This window comes from Cnephaeus nilssonii, assembly GCF_951640355.1.
Source record: "Cnephaeus nilssonii genome assembly, chromosome: 18".
Classification (NCBI taxonomy): domain Eukaryota; kingdom Metazoa; phylum Chordata; class Mammalia; order Chiroptera; family Vespertilionidae; genus Cnephaeus; species Cnephaeus nilssonii.
In genome coordinates, this window is record NC_137089.1 from 37,126,003 (window position 1) to 37,141,910 (window position 15,908).

Genomic DNA, 15,908 nt, shown 5'->3' on the forward strand with positions numbered 1-15,908 from the left:
TGGGACCTCGTCAGGGCTCGTGCAGGAGGCAACCAATCGATGTGTTTCTCTCACATCGATATTTCTCTCTATCTTTTTTCCACTCTCTCTCTCCAAAAATCAGTGGGAAAATATCCTCAAGTGAGGTTTTAAAAAATGGGGGATAGCGGAGGTTAGTTATTGACAATCATGCTTGTCAATCCCCAAATCCTAGGATTCCAACCAAAAGGCAAGTCACTCAGTCTAGTCACTCCTTATTCTCTGCTTCTCTCCTGATTTTACCTTCCAAGAACAGTCATCTCCTCTGCTGCTCCGTGTTCCACCTCCTGTTGGCTTCTCTGTCTCCTGCTCCTGACAATCTAACTCCTCCGTTAGTTACCAATGCCTTTTCTATTGCCAAATCCAGAGGAAACTGTTCAATCCTTTTCTTGCTGGTGTCACTGCAGTACTTGGTGCCACTGATGTTCCCTCTCTCAAAAGTCTTTCGTTTCTTCTTTGACTCCTGTGACTACCTTGTGATTACTCTATTTCTACTAGTATAACTAGTCCTTAAAAAACCCTGAAAATATCCAGATCTGTTTGAATCTGTCTGCTTATTCACCCAAGCTAGAAGACTTGGCATCATCCTTGACTTCTTTCTCTTGCACCTGCATCCAACCAAGTGAGGAGTCCAGGAGGTTTTGCCTCTGAACTATTTTATTGAATGCTCTCCTGATCCACTACTCTGGTCATGACTCAGGCCCTCACTACCTCTTACCTGGACCATGACTGCAGTCTCTATCCAGTTAACGTGTGTGTGGCTCCCTGGCTTGCATCCTCCACCTGTGCAGCACCACCCTCAGGATGAGGGTGTACATCATTATTCCCACCACCTGACCTCCTCTGACTCTCCACCATTTTTTTTTCTACTCTTTGATTTGAACTTTGTACACTAATAACACTGAACTACCTCAGTTTCCTGCACACACACTATGCTGCTTCTTCCCTTCCCTGCATTGTCCCCTCTGTTGGCAAGGTCCTGAGTCTCATCCTTTGCCTAACTGAACAGCTCCTACAAAAAGCTCCCCCTGTCCCTGCTTTCCCATTTACCTTCTAGGCATTGCTAGGCTTCTCTACTTTCCTCCCACAGAAAAAAAATACCTTCTGTGTTTATACTGATTACTTGGTGGTGGTGGTGAAATATGTGAATGTGGTTTCTCTCTTTAAAGTCACATTAATAAGCTCAAAGGTAAATATAGTTGTTATATTCATGTTGGTTTTCCCAGTTGGATAAAGAGTACCTGGAACAACATCATTGGCACTCAGTAAATAACCTGAATACAGCTATAATTCAGTTCAACTTAGTACAAATGGACTAAACAATGAAAAAAAAAAAGCTTACTTGTATGGGATGTTGGCTTCCTGTAAAAAGGCTAACAAGGCTCGGGAACCATTGTGGGGAATATGGACATCAGTAACTGTTCCCTCTGAGACATAGGAGATACTGCTGGGCTGCCACAGGTCCACCTGTAGTGCAGGAACCAACCTATAATTCATATTCAGTGTAGGTGGGAAAGATCCATGTCACAGTGTCAAATATGTTATCTTGTTTGCATTCAGTAACATCAAACACATTTTGGAATTAGACGCAGTGCTTGATTCATGAGGGTAAAACTCCTATTTGATTTTGAATTCTCTAAATTATATCATATCCATATACAATTTGATCATAATTGACAAATGTAAAGACCAACACATTAAAGCTACAAGGTAAAAATGAGATAACAGTTATAAGTATGACTTGGATGTTGTTTAAAATTATTTATTGCACAAATATTTGAATAATACTGATAAAAACATTGCCTTTTATCCTTCTATACAAGCAAATTGTGGCAGTTTGACAACATTTGGTAACTTTACATGGAACGCTCTCCAGGTTTGGTACCTCCTCTTCCCCCAACACACGCCTTTCACCAAGAGAAACATCCCTTTCTCAGGGAGGACTTGTCAGCTAGGGAGGTTTCCTTGTCATAGTTCTTAGAACACCTTGTGCTTTCATTGTATAACTTCCTTTTACCAGAATGTAACCTCCAGAGGGCAAAGGGTTTGTCCATTTTGTTACCACCCCATTCCAAGTGCCTAGAATGGGGCTTTGTTCACATTGCAATTCAATTGTTATCTGTTGCGTATATGGAGACTTCATTTAGTAATCCACTATGTGTTTACCATGCGTTCGGTGTTTTGCAGGGAGGCAAGAGCCATGTCCGCGGCTTGCTGTAGTGCCCTAGTGTTTTGTCTAGTGCTCTGCACTGGTAGGAATTCCAAAGTCATTGAAAGAATGACTGTATACTTGCAAATGATAACTCCAATAAGGGACAAATATCCAAAATATATAAAGAACTCACACAACTCAGAACAAAACAAAAATTCCAATTTAAAAATGGGCAGAGGACCTGAGCAGACATGTTTCACAAGAAGACACAGATGGCCAACGGATATATGAAAAGATGTTCAACTTCACTAGTTATACGGGAAATGCAAATCAAAATTGCAATAAAATACCACCTCACACGTGTTAGAATGGTTATTATCAATAAGGAACAAACAAGCATTGGAGAGGGTGTGGAGGAAAGGAAACCCTGTACGCTGCTGGTGAAAATGTAAATTGGCACAGTAACTATGGAGGTTCCTCAAAAAGTTAAGAATGGAGTTACCATATGACCCAGCAATCCCCGCTCTGAATATCAACTAAAAAAAATTTGAAAACAATTATTCATAAAGATATATGTATCTCTATGTTCATTGCACCATTATTTACAACCTTAAGCATCCTTTGATTGGATGAAGAAGACCTGGTAATATGGAATACTACTCAGCCATAAAAAAGGATGAAATATTGCATTTTGCAACAACTTGGATGATCTTGAGAGCATCATGCTAAGCAAACTAGGAAAGATGGAAAAGGACCAGAACCATGTGATTTCACTCATATGTGGAATATATAACAAAAATCAACAAGTGAACAACAACAACAAAAAAACACAAACTCACAGACACAGACAACAGTATGGTGGTTACCAAAGGGCAAGGTGGGTAGGAGGAGGATGAAGAGAATAAAGGGGTTCAAATATACGGTGAGGAAAGGAGACTAGACTTTGGGTGGTGAGCACACAATGCAATATACAGATGATGTGTTATAAAATTGTACACCTGAAACCTGTATGATGTTACTAACCAATATTACCCCAATAAATCTAATTTAAAAAGGATGAGTAGCTGAACTCAGCTGGGAGGGAGGAGAGTGCTATCTTCTGCTAAGTCTAAAGCTACATGTCCATGAGGTGCAGTTTGTTAGTACAGTCATGTCTGTCTTCTCCCTGCTTTGGGACTCCCTCTTCCTGCATTTCCAGTCTTAGTTTGCTGCTAAGTTTCTATCAGATAAGGTTGAGTTTATTTTTACTTAGGTATTCAATTAAGAACTCTATAAGACTTTGCAATGCAAGGAAAAATAGTGGTATAAATTAATCTGGAACAGGGTAGAGAGGCATTTATTTTGGGGACAAAGAGTCTACCTGTGTTCTTTCAAGCAGCTGACTCCTCCACTAACTTGCAAGGGCAAATCTGACTCAGCTAACATCCTAGTCCAACAATCATAGGAAAACAGAAGTGTGGGGCTGGGAGGGATGCTGAGAGATCATTTGATCCATCTGTCAGCCCTTGGGCAAGGATGCATCTAGGTCTCAAACTGTCCCCAATAGATGCAACCAAACCACATCTTTTCAGTCTCCAAAAGAGGAGAGTTGATAACATACTAATTTAACTCATATCCACATTTAACAAGATAGCAGACGTTTGTCTTAATCTCTTACATTATAGCATAGTTTCATTTTTTTTCTTGTTCTACACTGAGCGATAGCTGGTTTCTTGCCTTTAAGAGATAAAGCATGTTGGTATCTTTTCTTTATGTGTTAGATTATTCTAATCCTTTAATCATCTTTAGGACTTGCTAGGTTATTTTTCTGATTGTGTTTTTATTCTTCTATCAGTAATTTTTAAAAAAAATTTGATTACAGTTGACATTCACTATTATATTAGACTTACAAGTACAACATAGTGATTAGACATTTATATAACTTATGAAGTGACCATCCCGATAAGTCTAGTACCCATGTGACACCATATATAGTTACTAAAATATTATTGACTATTTTCCTTATGCTGTACTTTATATTCCTGTGACTGATTTTTATAATTGGCAATTTTACTTCTTTATCCCTTCCCCTTCCACGCCCCCTCCCATCTGATAACCATCAGTTTATTCTACAGACATCTTTTTGATACTAAGGTTTGTTGCCATCCCTTAATACTACTGGAGTGAGACAATAGTGCTGTCTTCATAGGATAAAGAGCCACAGGAACCTAAAATAGTATGAATAACCACTCTGGAGATGCATCTGTAAGTGTTATTTTCTGGAGTACATGCTAAAATAAAAATCCTCATTCCACAGAAGAAAGTAGCTCCCCGTGTGAAAGTTCCATGGAAGTAACATACCCCACAGCATGACCTGGAAAAAGGCTCCTAGGAAACTAACATCTCACCAGAAAGCAGTTGGTCTAAAGGAAACAACAACAAGAATTTGCAAAATCAGGAATTGTATTTTGTGATATTAGGAAAGTAAATTAAAATGGGTTATCACCTTTTCTCCAGTAATATTTTGCGCAAAGGCTGCTTGGATAAGTAACATGGATATTTCTGTCTGGGTGGAGGCTCATGCCTATATCTTGGTCTATGGTACAGTAATAGTCATGTGAGATTTGTAAAGCGCCACCCACCTTAACACATATTTCTAATATTTTCCATAACACCTTATGATTAGGAGTTAATTATAGATTTATGAATGAGAAGACTCAGGTTCATAAGAGTCAAGTCTCTTTCCTAAGGATGAGCAACTATGAAATGGTGACCCAGAGGATGCCTAACTCAGAGGATGTTCAGCTCACTCATTGGCCTGGTTCAGACACTGACTAGATAAGTGTCTCAGGATCTTCAGAGAATATCCCAGAAGAATAAGCAACTTCCAACTTCCTGACTTAGTGTTGAGGGGGTCTAGTTGCTGGATCTCACACCCTGGTCTTTCCTCTCAGGAGTTATTTGCCCTATAAGTTAATATGCAGATATTTAAAAGTTCCTATCAGCCCACTGTGGGCAGGTTACCACCAGTCCCTTCCATATGGCCTGATCACATCTGGAAGAATGATAAACAGTATTTGAACTGCAGAGCGGGAGGACCCTGGATTATGATGGCAACAAAGGGTCACCAATCTTGTCAGGAAGGTCTAAGGCTGTCTGCCTCTATCGCAGGTCTCTGTTGCGAACAGCCTCCTGAATCCAAGGAAAGGATGCTCCTTTGTGGAACCTTCTGGCCTTGGATCCGGGTGGTTGCTCCATGCGTCCCTTTCCTATGATTACCTGTCACTTTTAGTCAGATCTATGTAAGAGGTGGAGGCAGGTCAGTGTAAAGGTCAAGAGTATGGATTTTGGAATCCAACGACCCTGAGTTGGAAGGCTAGCTCTGGCTGCACCGGCTGTGTGACATGGGGGGAGGTTTTAACACTTCTGAGCCTCAGTTTCCTCATCTCTCCTGTGAAGATAATTAGAAAACCTGCCTGCAGGCTTTTCTGCAGGATTAATTGGAATAACACAAGTAAAACACATAGAGTGCCTGGCACACAGTGAGAGCTAAGCAAATATTAGCTGTCTGTTATTATTTTTGGAAAGCATAAAAAAAGAAAAGCTGGAAGCCATAAAGATAAAGTTATACTTTACATGTTCCTGGTTAAGATTTAGAATATAGAGAGATTATCCCCTTGTTCAGAGATTAAAACCTATACATGGTTTTAACGAGGGTGTCGAAGCAATGAATAAACCACGAACATGAACAGAGTTGCATTGTGTTCTAGTACAAAGGAAAATTGCTAGATTTGAAGCCACTCTAATGTAATAGTTAATCCTAGGGATTCAGAGTTCAGGGAATTAAATCCAGGGTCCCTCAATTAGTATCTGTGTGATGTAGGGCAAGTTCCTTAACTTCCCTGGTTCTCACTTGCTTCATCTGTAAAATGAAGATGATAATTAGACTTCTTGGTTCAGTAGGACTTGATAATGTTGTGGTTATTATTGTGTTGTTGTTGTTGTTATTGTATTATAGAGATTATAGAAAATGCAGTGAGTAACAACATGAATTCTAGAACCAGACAGGCTGAGTTTGACTCCCAGCTCTGCCACTTATTAGCTCTGTGACTTGGTTCTCTGCACTTTGGCTTCCTTGTTTATAGAACAGGGTTATGAATAGTACATTTTTCATGGATCTGTTAGACTTAAATTAATCAGTACATATAAAGTGATTAAAACAGTACCTGGTGACTAGAAGACATTCATTAAAGAAATGATTCAAAATTCAAAAATGTTTTAGCAATTTGAAAAAAATCAAATTCAGTCTGGCTCTTCTGGTTCTTGTCCTGTGCTCACTCATTGGCCTGGTCCAGCCTCCACGAAGCACCGACCTGTCTGTTAGGCCCAGGGCTGATTGGACACCTTGCTTAGGTGTCCCTGGAAGGGTGATCAGTGTCCTCCAGCAGCTTCAGGATGAGTCCCGTATGTGGATATGGAAACACATCTGAGTGTTCCTTCAACTTGGTAACAGATGGCCTGCCTCCCAGCTGCCCAAAGGAACACAGCAGCACGGGAGAGGGCAGTCCTGCTCTGTGTTTACTCTTTTTTTTTTTTTTTTTTTTGGTTGGTTTGAAAAAGTGTTGTTTGTTTTCAGCTAGTGCTTGATTAAATTTACATCATCATATTAATTCACAAATCAACACACACAAAATTTTAATGCACTGGAAAATGCCCTCTCTTATTTACCCTTAAAATTGTCTTTTTAGTCTGGATCCATTTAATCTTCTTGACTCTTCTTCCAGAATCTTTGTCTATAAATTGTTGGGAGGCTTCTCTGACCACCAAGTTTAGGTCAAGTAGTACCTCTGTTATCGCCTTTCATAGAACCTTAGTTATATCTTACTTTACTAGGTTATTTTGCTTTACTAGGGCTGCTGTAACAAATTGCAACAAACCAAATGGTTTAAAATAAAAGAGATTTTTTTGTTTTAAGTTCTTGAGGCCAGAAGTCCAAATTTCAGAAGTTAGCAGGACTGTAATCCCTCTGAAGGCTCTAGGGGAGGATCCTTCCTGGTCCCTTCTAGCTTCAGATTGCTTCAGGCATTCCTTGGCTTGTGGCCACTTCACTCCAATCTCTGCCTTCATCACAACATGGTCTTCTACTATTTGTGTCTTCTCTTCTGTTTCTTCTAAGGATACTTGTCATTGGGCTAGGGCTCATCTGTGTAATCCAAGATGATCTCAGCTTGAAATCCTTAAGTACATCTGAAAAGACTTTTTCCGAATTAGGTCTCATTCATAGGTTCCAAGAGTTAGGGCATGAACATACCTTTTTGGAAGCCACAATTAAATTAACTAATATTATCATATTAATATCTGTTTTCCCCATTATCTCCATGAGAGTAGAAACTGGAGTGCTCCCCCCACCCCCCATCATTATATCCCCAGTTTTTAGAATCATGCATGGCACATGATAGGCACTAAATATTTTGTAAATGGAATGAAAGAAACCACACATTTATCTCTTCTTTTTTCCCCCAAATATATATTCTCTCCAAGATTGCTCCAGAGCATTTCTAGATTCCTAATTCCAGTTCCTCTTACCAAGAAATTAATAAAGTTTCACTTATTCCACTTCTCAACTCAAAGTCCTTAATTTTGAATTTTTATTACATTTCAGTGTAATCTTAGAATATGCTGCTTCTCAGGTCACAGTGCTGCATTCTTTTCTGATGGCGGCAGTGGTCACTTTAGCTACACTGTTAAAGAAATGCTTATCTTTCACTGTCTTATTTGTCCTTGCTCTCCTTCTTACAACATGTCAACATTTCAAGTGTCAGTGGGCTGCTGGAAGGGAAACGTGGCCAGAGAATATGGTCTCCTATAAACCAGAGGCATTAGTAAGCTGTTAAATTCCTGGAGCCAATTTTATTTAGCCCTGTCTTCTCTTTCCAAGCCCAGGAGCATTTTGTAAGTTATCATTTCCCTAAAGCACAGTCCCAATAAATCCAACAAAAGGCCTCAGAAATGTTGGCAATTAAATTTCTTGTTGTTTCACCATTAAAGAAAGATGAAAACATATTAACTAACAACTAATTAGGGATTAAAATAATAAAAAACCACCAAAGGCCTCATATTGGAATAAAGTTAAATCAGTCCAAAAGAAAGCATTGCTTATAAATTTTAATATGATAGCAATTATTACTACCAGCCTGAGTACTAGTCATCAGAAAAACATTATTTCTACAACATCAAGTAAAGGTGGGAACCCCTGGAAAAGCTTTGTCTTAGTGCCCAAGTTTTCCCTCTAGTTCTCTTTAGGACTAATTGCTGATTATAATAATTGGATAGTCAGTCCCATTTATCAAAACGAAGCACACATATCGGAAAAGGGAAAGATTCTTAACATTTCCCTAAACTATTAATTGGTACATTCACCAATTTGGAAGCATTGTTGAAGCCTATCAGTCATAGACTTAGAAAATAAGGCTAGTAAAAAAAAAAGTTTGGTTTATTGGATCGGTGCAACAAGGGGTTAATCTCAGTACCAAGGGGTTAGAAAGAATCTGTGGGATTTGGGATCATGTTAGGTAATTTTGTGAAGGGGTTAAGGAAGCAGGATTTTTTTTCCTGGAGTGAATGTTATCCAAAAGAGAGGTAATTCTATCATTGGATAGCTTAATAATTTTATCTAGAAAATAGGGGAAATAATGTGGAGCTAAACTGTAAGTGATAAAGAAGCTGTAGCCACTTATATCAGCCCCCCCCCCCAATAAAAAGGGGGGGAGGGGGATGTTTGGTCATGCTTCTGGTTTAGACAATGTTGTTTTTTTGGTCTGTGTTTAGTCATGATCACTGTGATCTTGTTTTTTTTAAAATCTTATTTCATGAGGGATACAGAGTGGTCTTGTCTGAAATTGGTTTACTGTGAAATGGTTTATATTCACCAGGAGAATACAAAGTCTAGCTGTTAGTGCTAGTCAGGTTTGCTTTCCATTTTTCAGGATGATCACTGTTCTACTTAGGTCGTGTGATAACTAAAGGCATGCTAACCGATGGCAGGCTAAACACTCAGCGTTATCAGGCCAGGGTGACTTGGAGGTGATTTGGGGACTACAGAGTTCGGGGTTATGGGACAAGGGATGTCGAGCTGTGCTGGTCCACCCAGGAGATACTAGGAAGTCCATGCTATCTGCCTTTGACACCATGCATCTTTCTGTAGCACCTACATACCAACACCTTTCTCATATAAAAGAGCCAATACTACCTTAATTTCTGTCCTTTTGGTGAACATTTGAAGACTTATAAATACTAAGGAAAGATTCTTGACTCCTATACTAGAGACACTGAAACTAAGCAGCCATGCAGGAAACTTATTAGAGAAGTAGGTTTGTTTGTTTTTTTTTTTTTTTAAAAACCTACTCTCTTACCAATATACAACCTACCAAGACTTAATCAAGAGGAAATGGAAAGCCTGAACAGACCAACATTTACTAGCTTAAAGTAATTCTGTACCTGAGAATCAAGTTAGCATTTTTCGCCTTTAGCTTTGCAGAAAGGATAGAAATAATCAGAAAGCACCTGGTGCATCATGAGGATATTCATTAGTAAGTATATTTGAAGGAAGAGCCCCTGATTGCATCCTATAAAGTCATAGAGATTCCCTCCACCCTCTTTTGATGATTTATGGTTTTAACATTGATGACTTCTCCATGATATTTGATTGCTACATTCAGAAGTATTCCGTTTGGTGCTTTAACAGCAGTATGACGGTGCGTTTACATTTTAAAATTCTGGCTCTTTACTGTGGTTTAATACTCAATGAAAAGCACTTCAGATTTTGTTAATGCATTTTCTTCCCAGAATCTGGCTCAAGAACTCTACTATATATTATCCAAAGACGTCAAATAAAACATCTTTGGTTTAGTGGAAAAAAAAAAATCCCAACGTAGGAACCAGGAAGAAGCCATTTCTTTTATATCATATCTAAATTTCAATATGTCACATTTTAGAGCCTTAATTTTCTTAATTACAAATAATGTAGCTACATGATTTCCAAGTACCCCTTACCTATAATTCTATTAAACTCAGTGTGCCTTTCTGAGTATAAAAGCTTACATTTCCATAGGAAAATCTTTCTCAAATTTATCCATATTTTCTTCTTATCCTAAAAGTCTGAAAAAAGACCCTCTCAACAATTTAGCACTAGAATCACCTTTCATGGACGTATAGGTCAGTATTGAAAATAAAACAGAAGCATTTGTCTGTTTCTTCTAGGTTATTCAATTTGTTGGCATATGACCATTCATAGTTGTGTCTTATGATCCTTTGCATTTTTATAGTATCAGTTACAATGTTCCTTATTTCTGATTTTATTTATTAATCTCTCTCTTTTAAAAAAAATGCAGATTCTGATTTAGTAGGTCTAAATACAGTCTGAGATTCTGCATTTCTAACAAGCTGCTAGTCGATGACAGTGCTGCTGGCCCATAGATCACACTTTGAGCTGCAAGGAGTTATGTCCATTGGAAATGCACAGGAGGAGCGAGACAGGAAAAGCATTCCAAAAATAAAGTTGATTATGCAGAGTGAGGAAGAAGGAAGGAGAGGAAATGATTGAGATTTCTAGCCTATGGGAAAGTTATCGATTGACATGGGAACGAAGAAGGAGAACCAGCTGCAATCTGTATTCATTAAATCAAGTTTCTGTCTGTTCTTAGACCAATTTTAAAAAGTGAAAAGAGCTGAGCCTACTCTCTTAACAATATACAACCTACCAAGACTTAATCAAGAGGAAATGGAAAGCCTGAACAGACCAACAAAGAGTAAAGAAACTGAATCAGTAATAAAAAACGCTCACAGAAAGAAAAACCCAGGGATTCACGGCTGAACTCCACCAAACATTTGAAGAAGAGTTAATATTAGTTCTCCTTAACCTCTTCCAAGACACAGAAGAGGAGTGGACACTTTCAAACTCATTCTATGACTCCTGTATCACCCAGATACCAAAAAAAGATACCACAAGAAAAGAAAACTACAGGCCAATATTTCTAAAAAACTTAGATGCAAAAAAACTAAAACAGCACATTGAAAAGATTATACACCATGAGCAAGTGGAATTTATCCCTGGGATAAAAGGGTAGTTCAACATACACAAGTTGACTGATATATCAATAGAATAAAAGGTTAACAAAATATAGAATCATAAGAAAAAGCATTTGACAAAATTTAATATTCATTCAAAATAAAAAAACTCTCAACAAAATAGGTGTAGGAGAAACTTATTTCAACACACAAAAAGGCCATGTGTGAAAATTCCACAGCTAACATCATTCTCAATGGTAAAAACAGAAAGCTTTTCCTCTGATCCAGTACAAGGCAAGAATGTCCACTCTTGCACATCTATTCAGTAGAGTATGGAAAGTCCTAGCCAGAGCAATTAGGCAAGACAAAGAATAAAAGGTAACCAAGTTGGAAAGGAAGTAAAATTATCACTGTCTCCAGATGACATGATATGTAGAACATCTTAAAGACAAACACACAAAAACCTATTAGAAATAACAAATAAATTCAGTAAAGTTTCAGGAGACAAAAATCAACATGCAAAAATTATTGGTATTTCTATACACTAACAACAAACTATCAAAAAATTAAAACAATTCCACTTATAATACCAGTTAAAAGAATAAACTAGGAATAAACTAAACCAAAGAGGTGAAAAGCTTGTACACTGAAAATTATAAAACAATGGTGAAGGATACTAAAGAAAACAGAGAAAAAGAAACACATTCTGTGTAAATTGATTGGAAATATTAATATTGTTACAATGTCCATACTGCCCAAACTGATGCATACATTCAACGCAATCCCTATCAAAATCCCATTCTTTACAGAAATAAAAATAATCCTATAATTTATATAAAAATACAAAGGACCCCCAAAGCCAAGGCAATCTTTTTTTTAAATTTAATTTATTCATTTATTCTTTATTAAGGTATTACATATGTGTCCTTATCCCCACATTGCCCCTCCCTCCCCACTCATGCTCTCACCCCCCTAGTGTCTGTGTCCATTGGTTAGGCTTATATGCATGCATACAAGTCCTTTGGTTGATCTCTTCCCCTTACCCCCACCCTACCCTACCTTCCCTCTGAGGTTTGATGGTCTGATCGATGCTTCTTTGTCTCTGGATCTGTTTTTGTTCATCAGTTTATGTTGTTCATTATATTCCACAAATGAGTGAGATCATGTGATATTTATCTTTCTCCAACTGATTTATTTCGCTTAGCATAATGCTCTCCAGGTCCATCCATGCTGTTGCAAATGGTAGGAGTTTCTTTTTACAGCAGCGTAGTATTCCATTGTGTAGATGTACTCTAGTTTTTTAATCCACTCATCTGCTGGTGGGCACTTAGGCTGTTTCCAAATCTTAGCTATTGTAAATTGTGCTGCTATGAACATAGGGGTGCATATATCCTTTCTGATTGGTGTTTCTAGCTTCTTGGGATATATTCCTAGAATTGGGATCACTGGGTCAAATGGGAGTTCCATTTTTAGTGTTTTTGAGGAAACTCCATACTGTTCTCCACAGTGGCTGCACCAGTGTTTCTTTTTCTCCGCATCCTCTCCAGAACTTGTCATTTGTTGATTTGTTGATGATAGCCATTCTGACAAGTGTGAGATGGTACCTCATTGTTTTGATTTTCATCTCTCGGATGATTAGTGACTTTGAGCATGTTTTCATATGTCTCTTGGCCTTCTGTATGTCCTCTTTCGAAAAGTATCCATTTAGGTTCATTGCCTATTTTTTGATTGGGTTATTTATCTTCCTTTTGTTAAGTTGTATGAGTTCTCTGTAAATGTTAAAGATTAAGCCCTTATCGGTGATAACATTGGCAAATATGTTCTCCTATATAGTGGGCTTTCTTGTTTTGTTGATGGTTTCTTTTGCTGTGCAGCTTTTTATTTTGATGTAGTCCCATTTGTTTATTTTCTCTTTAGTTTCCATTGCCCTAGGAGCTGTGTCGGTGAAGATATTGCTTTGGCATATGTCTGAGATTTTGCTGCCTGTGGATTCCTCTGAGATTTTTATGGTTTCCTGTCTTATGCTTAAGTCCTTTATCCATTTTGAGTTTATTTTTGTGTATGGTGTAAGTTGGTGGTACAGTTTAATTTTTGTTTTCATGTATCTGTCCAATTTTCCCAACACCATTTATTGAAGAGACTGTCTTGACTCCATTGTATGCTCTTGCCTCCTTTGTCAAATATTAATTGAGCATAGTGGTTTGGGTCAATTTCTGGGTTCTCTATTCTATTCCATTGGTCTATATGTCTGTTCTTGTGCCAGTACCAGGCAGTTTTGAGAACAGTGGCTTTGTAATCTTGAACAAGAAGAACAAAGCTGGAGGAATTATACTTCCTGATTTAAAACTCTATGAAAAAGCTATAATAATCAAAATGGTATGATTCTTGCATAAAGAAAGACAGATAGAACAATGAAACAGAATAGAGAGCCCAGAAACAAATTCATGCATTTATGATCACCTGATCTTTGGGTGCCAATAACATATAATGGGGAAAAAGATTGTCTGTTCAATAAATAGTGTTGGAAAAACTGGACATCTACATGCAGAAGAATGAAATTGGGTTCTTATCTCACCCCATATATAAAAATCAACTCAAAATAGATTGAAGACTTAAATAAGTAAGACCCGAAACTATAAAACTACAAAAAAAATAGGAGCAAAGCTTGACATTGCTTTCATGGGTTTGACATCAAAAGCACAGGCAACCAAAGCAAAAATAGACAAGTGGGATCTCATTAAACTACTCGGATGATTAGTGACTTTGAGCATATGTTTTCATATGTCTCTTGGCCTTATGAACAACAAAAGAATCAATCAACAGAGTGAAGAAAATATTTTCCTCAGAATGGAAGAAAATATTTTCAAACCATATATCTGAGAAGGGTTAACATCTAAAATATATAAAAACTCAACTAAATAGAGAGAAAACAGCCCTCTTAAAAAACGGGCAGAGGACCTGAATAGACATTTCTCCAAACAAAATATACAAATGGCCAACAAGTAGAGGAAAAGCTACTTAACATCACTAGTCATTAGAGAAATGCAAATCAAAACCACAATGAGATATCAGCTCACACCTGTTAGAATGGCTATTATAAAAAAGACAAAAGATATCTTTTGGCAAGGATATGAAAAAAAGGGAACCCTTGTACATTGTTGGTGGGAGTGTAAATTGGTATAGACATTATGGAAAACATCACGGTGGTTCCTCAAAAAATTAAAAATAGAACTACTATCTGATCTAGCAATCCTACTTTTTAGTATATATCTAAAAGAAATGAAATTAGCATCTTGAAGAGATAGCTACACTGCACTTTCATATTCATTGCAGCATTATTTACAATAGCCCGGATTTGGAAACAACCTAGATATCCAACAAATAAATGGATAAAGAAAAGGTGACACACACATTAACTTTAACCAAGTTTGAGATAAATCCAGCAAAGTAGGGAAATACTTCTAATCCTAAGAGTAGAAATGTGATTGGGATGCACTGTCAGAATTCCAGGTGTTTCAATTCATAATTCACAGGAAGGAACTCTGATGTCTGCTAAGCTGGCCTGAGGCCTTTCATGGCAACCCCAGAGCATCACTGCTGTTCTCTGTTGTGTTCAGCCAAGCCATGCCCGGCTCACAGAACATTACATTAGGACCGGGTGCCCTGGCAACGGCTTCCCTGTTAAATGGCAATGAGTAAGCCATGATGTTTAACAGATACTGCAAAGCTCATGCACCAAAAACAGATCTCCCTCATCCTCCATGTCCACTCTTTCTGAATAATCTCAATGAACAGTCATTTAGGTATATTTAGATGACCTTTTTCTTGAGACGTGCTGCTTTGTGCTTTGCTAAATGTCTAATCTGTGTAATTACATCAGGGCACAAAATCTGTTTAGTGTTCTTCTATATGGATTTCACATATAATTCACCACTTTTGTCATGCATATCTCTGACAGGCAACTTTAAGCTTTCTTCCATTAACCTCCAACCTCCACTTGGATCTGAGCAGGGCTTACTGGTACTTCTCCTCACCTGCTCTCTTTCATTTAATGATACTATAAAGGGGGAGTCTTCTGACCTTTTGATCCTAGAAGTTATTTGCAGTCTTTAAAACCATTTTTTCTAGCCATCAGAGATGGTGCTAAATTATTTTAAAGCCTGCTTGATTCATATTTTATCAGTAAGACAGACTTTTGTCTATATACTTAAGTCCCATTTCATGTTCTTTAGAAATAACGATTTAATTAATGACTATAGAACATAATTTTAAGAATAACGATATTGTATAATTATAAAGCACTGGGCTATGTATAAGTGATTTTTCTTTCAAATGTGTAGCCCTTCTCAAAAAGTAGTTAATTAGAATTAACTACTATATATATAATATCAGAATGATGGGAGCATAATGTAGAAAAATGCAACTTATTGAAAATGGAGCTCCATCATTTTCTCCATGAAACTCACAGCTTCTCTCAGAGTTTTCTTTGAGTTGCAAGGTTTATTATCCACACTAGAGGCCCGGTGCACAAAATTTGTACACAGCAGGGAGGGAGTGTCCCTCAGCCTGGCCTGCACTCTTGGGGGATGTTTGCTGATTTGCGGGAGGTGACTGGCTGGGCTCTCACTGCCCGGCCCCTACCCCACCCCCCCATTGCCACCATCGCCAGTCGCCTCCCTCTCCGGGGACAGAT

The 15,908-nt window shown here is 37.9% G+C and overlaps 1 protein-coding gene across 1 annotated transcript in view; it reads right to left on the minus strand.

Annotated features, from left to right (window-relative positions):
• CPA6 (carboxypeptidase A6) overlaps positions 1 to 15,908 on the minus strand; it is a 208,043-nt gene that overhangs the window by 65,095 nt on the left and 127,040 nt on the right. Inside the window, exon 3 of the mRNA XM_079796251.1 lies at positions 1,361 to 1,485. Coding sequence (XP_079652377.1) covers positions 1,361 to 1,485 — 125 coding nt within the window. The remainder of the gene's footprint in view (positions 1 to 1,360; positions 1,486 to 15,908) is intronic.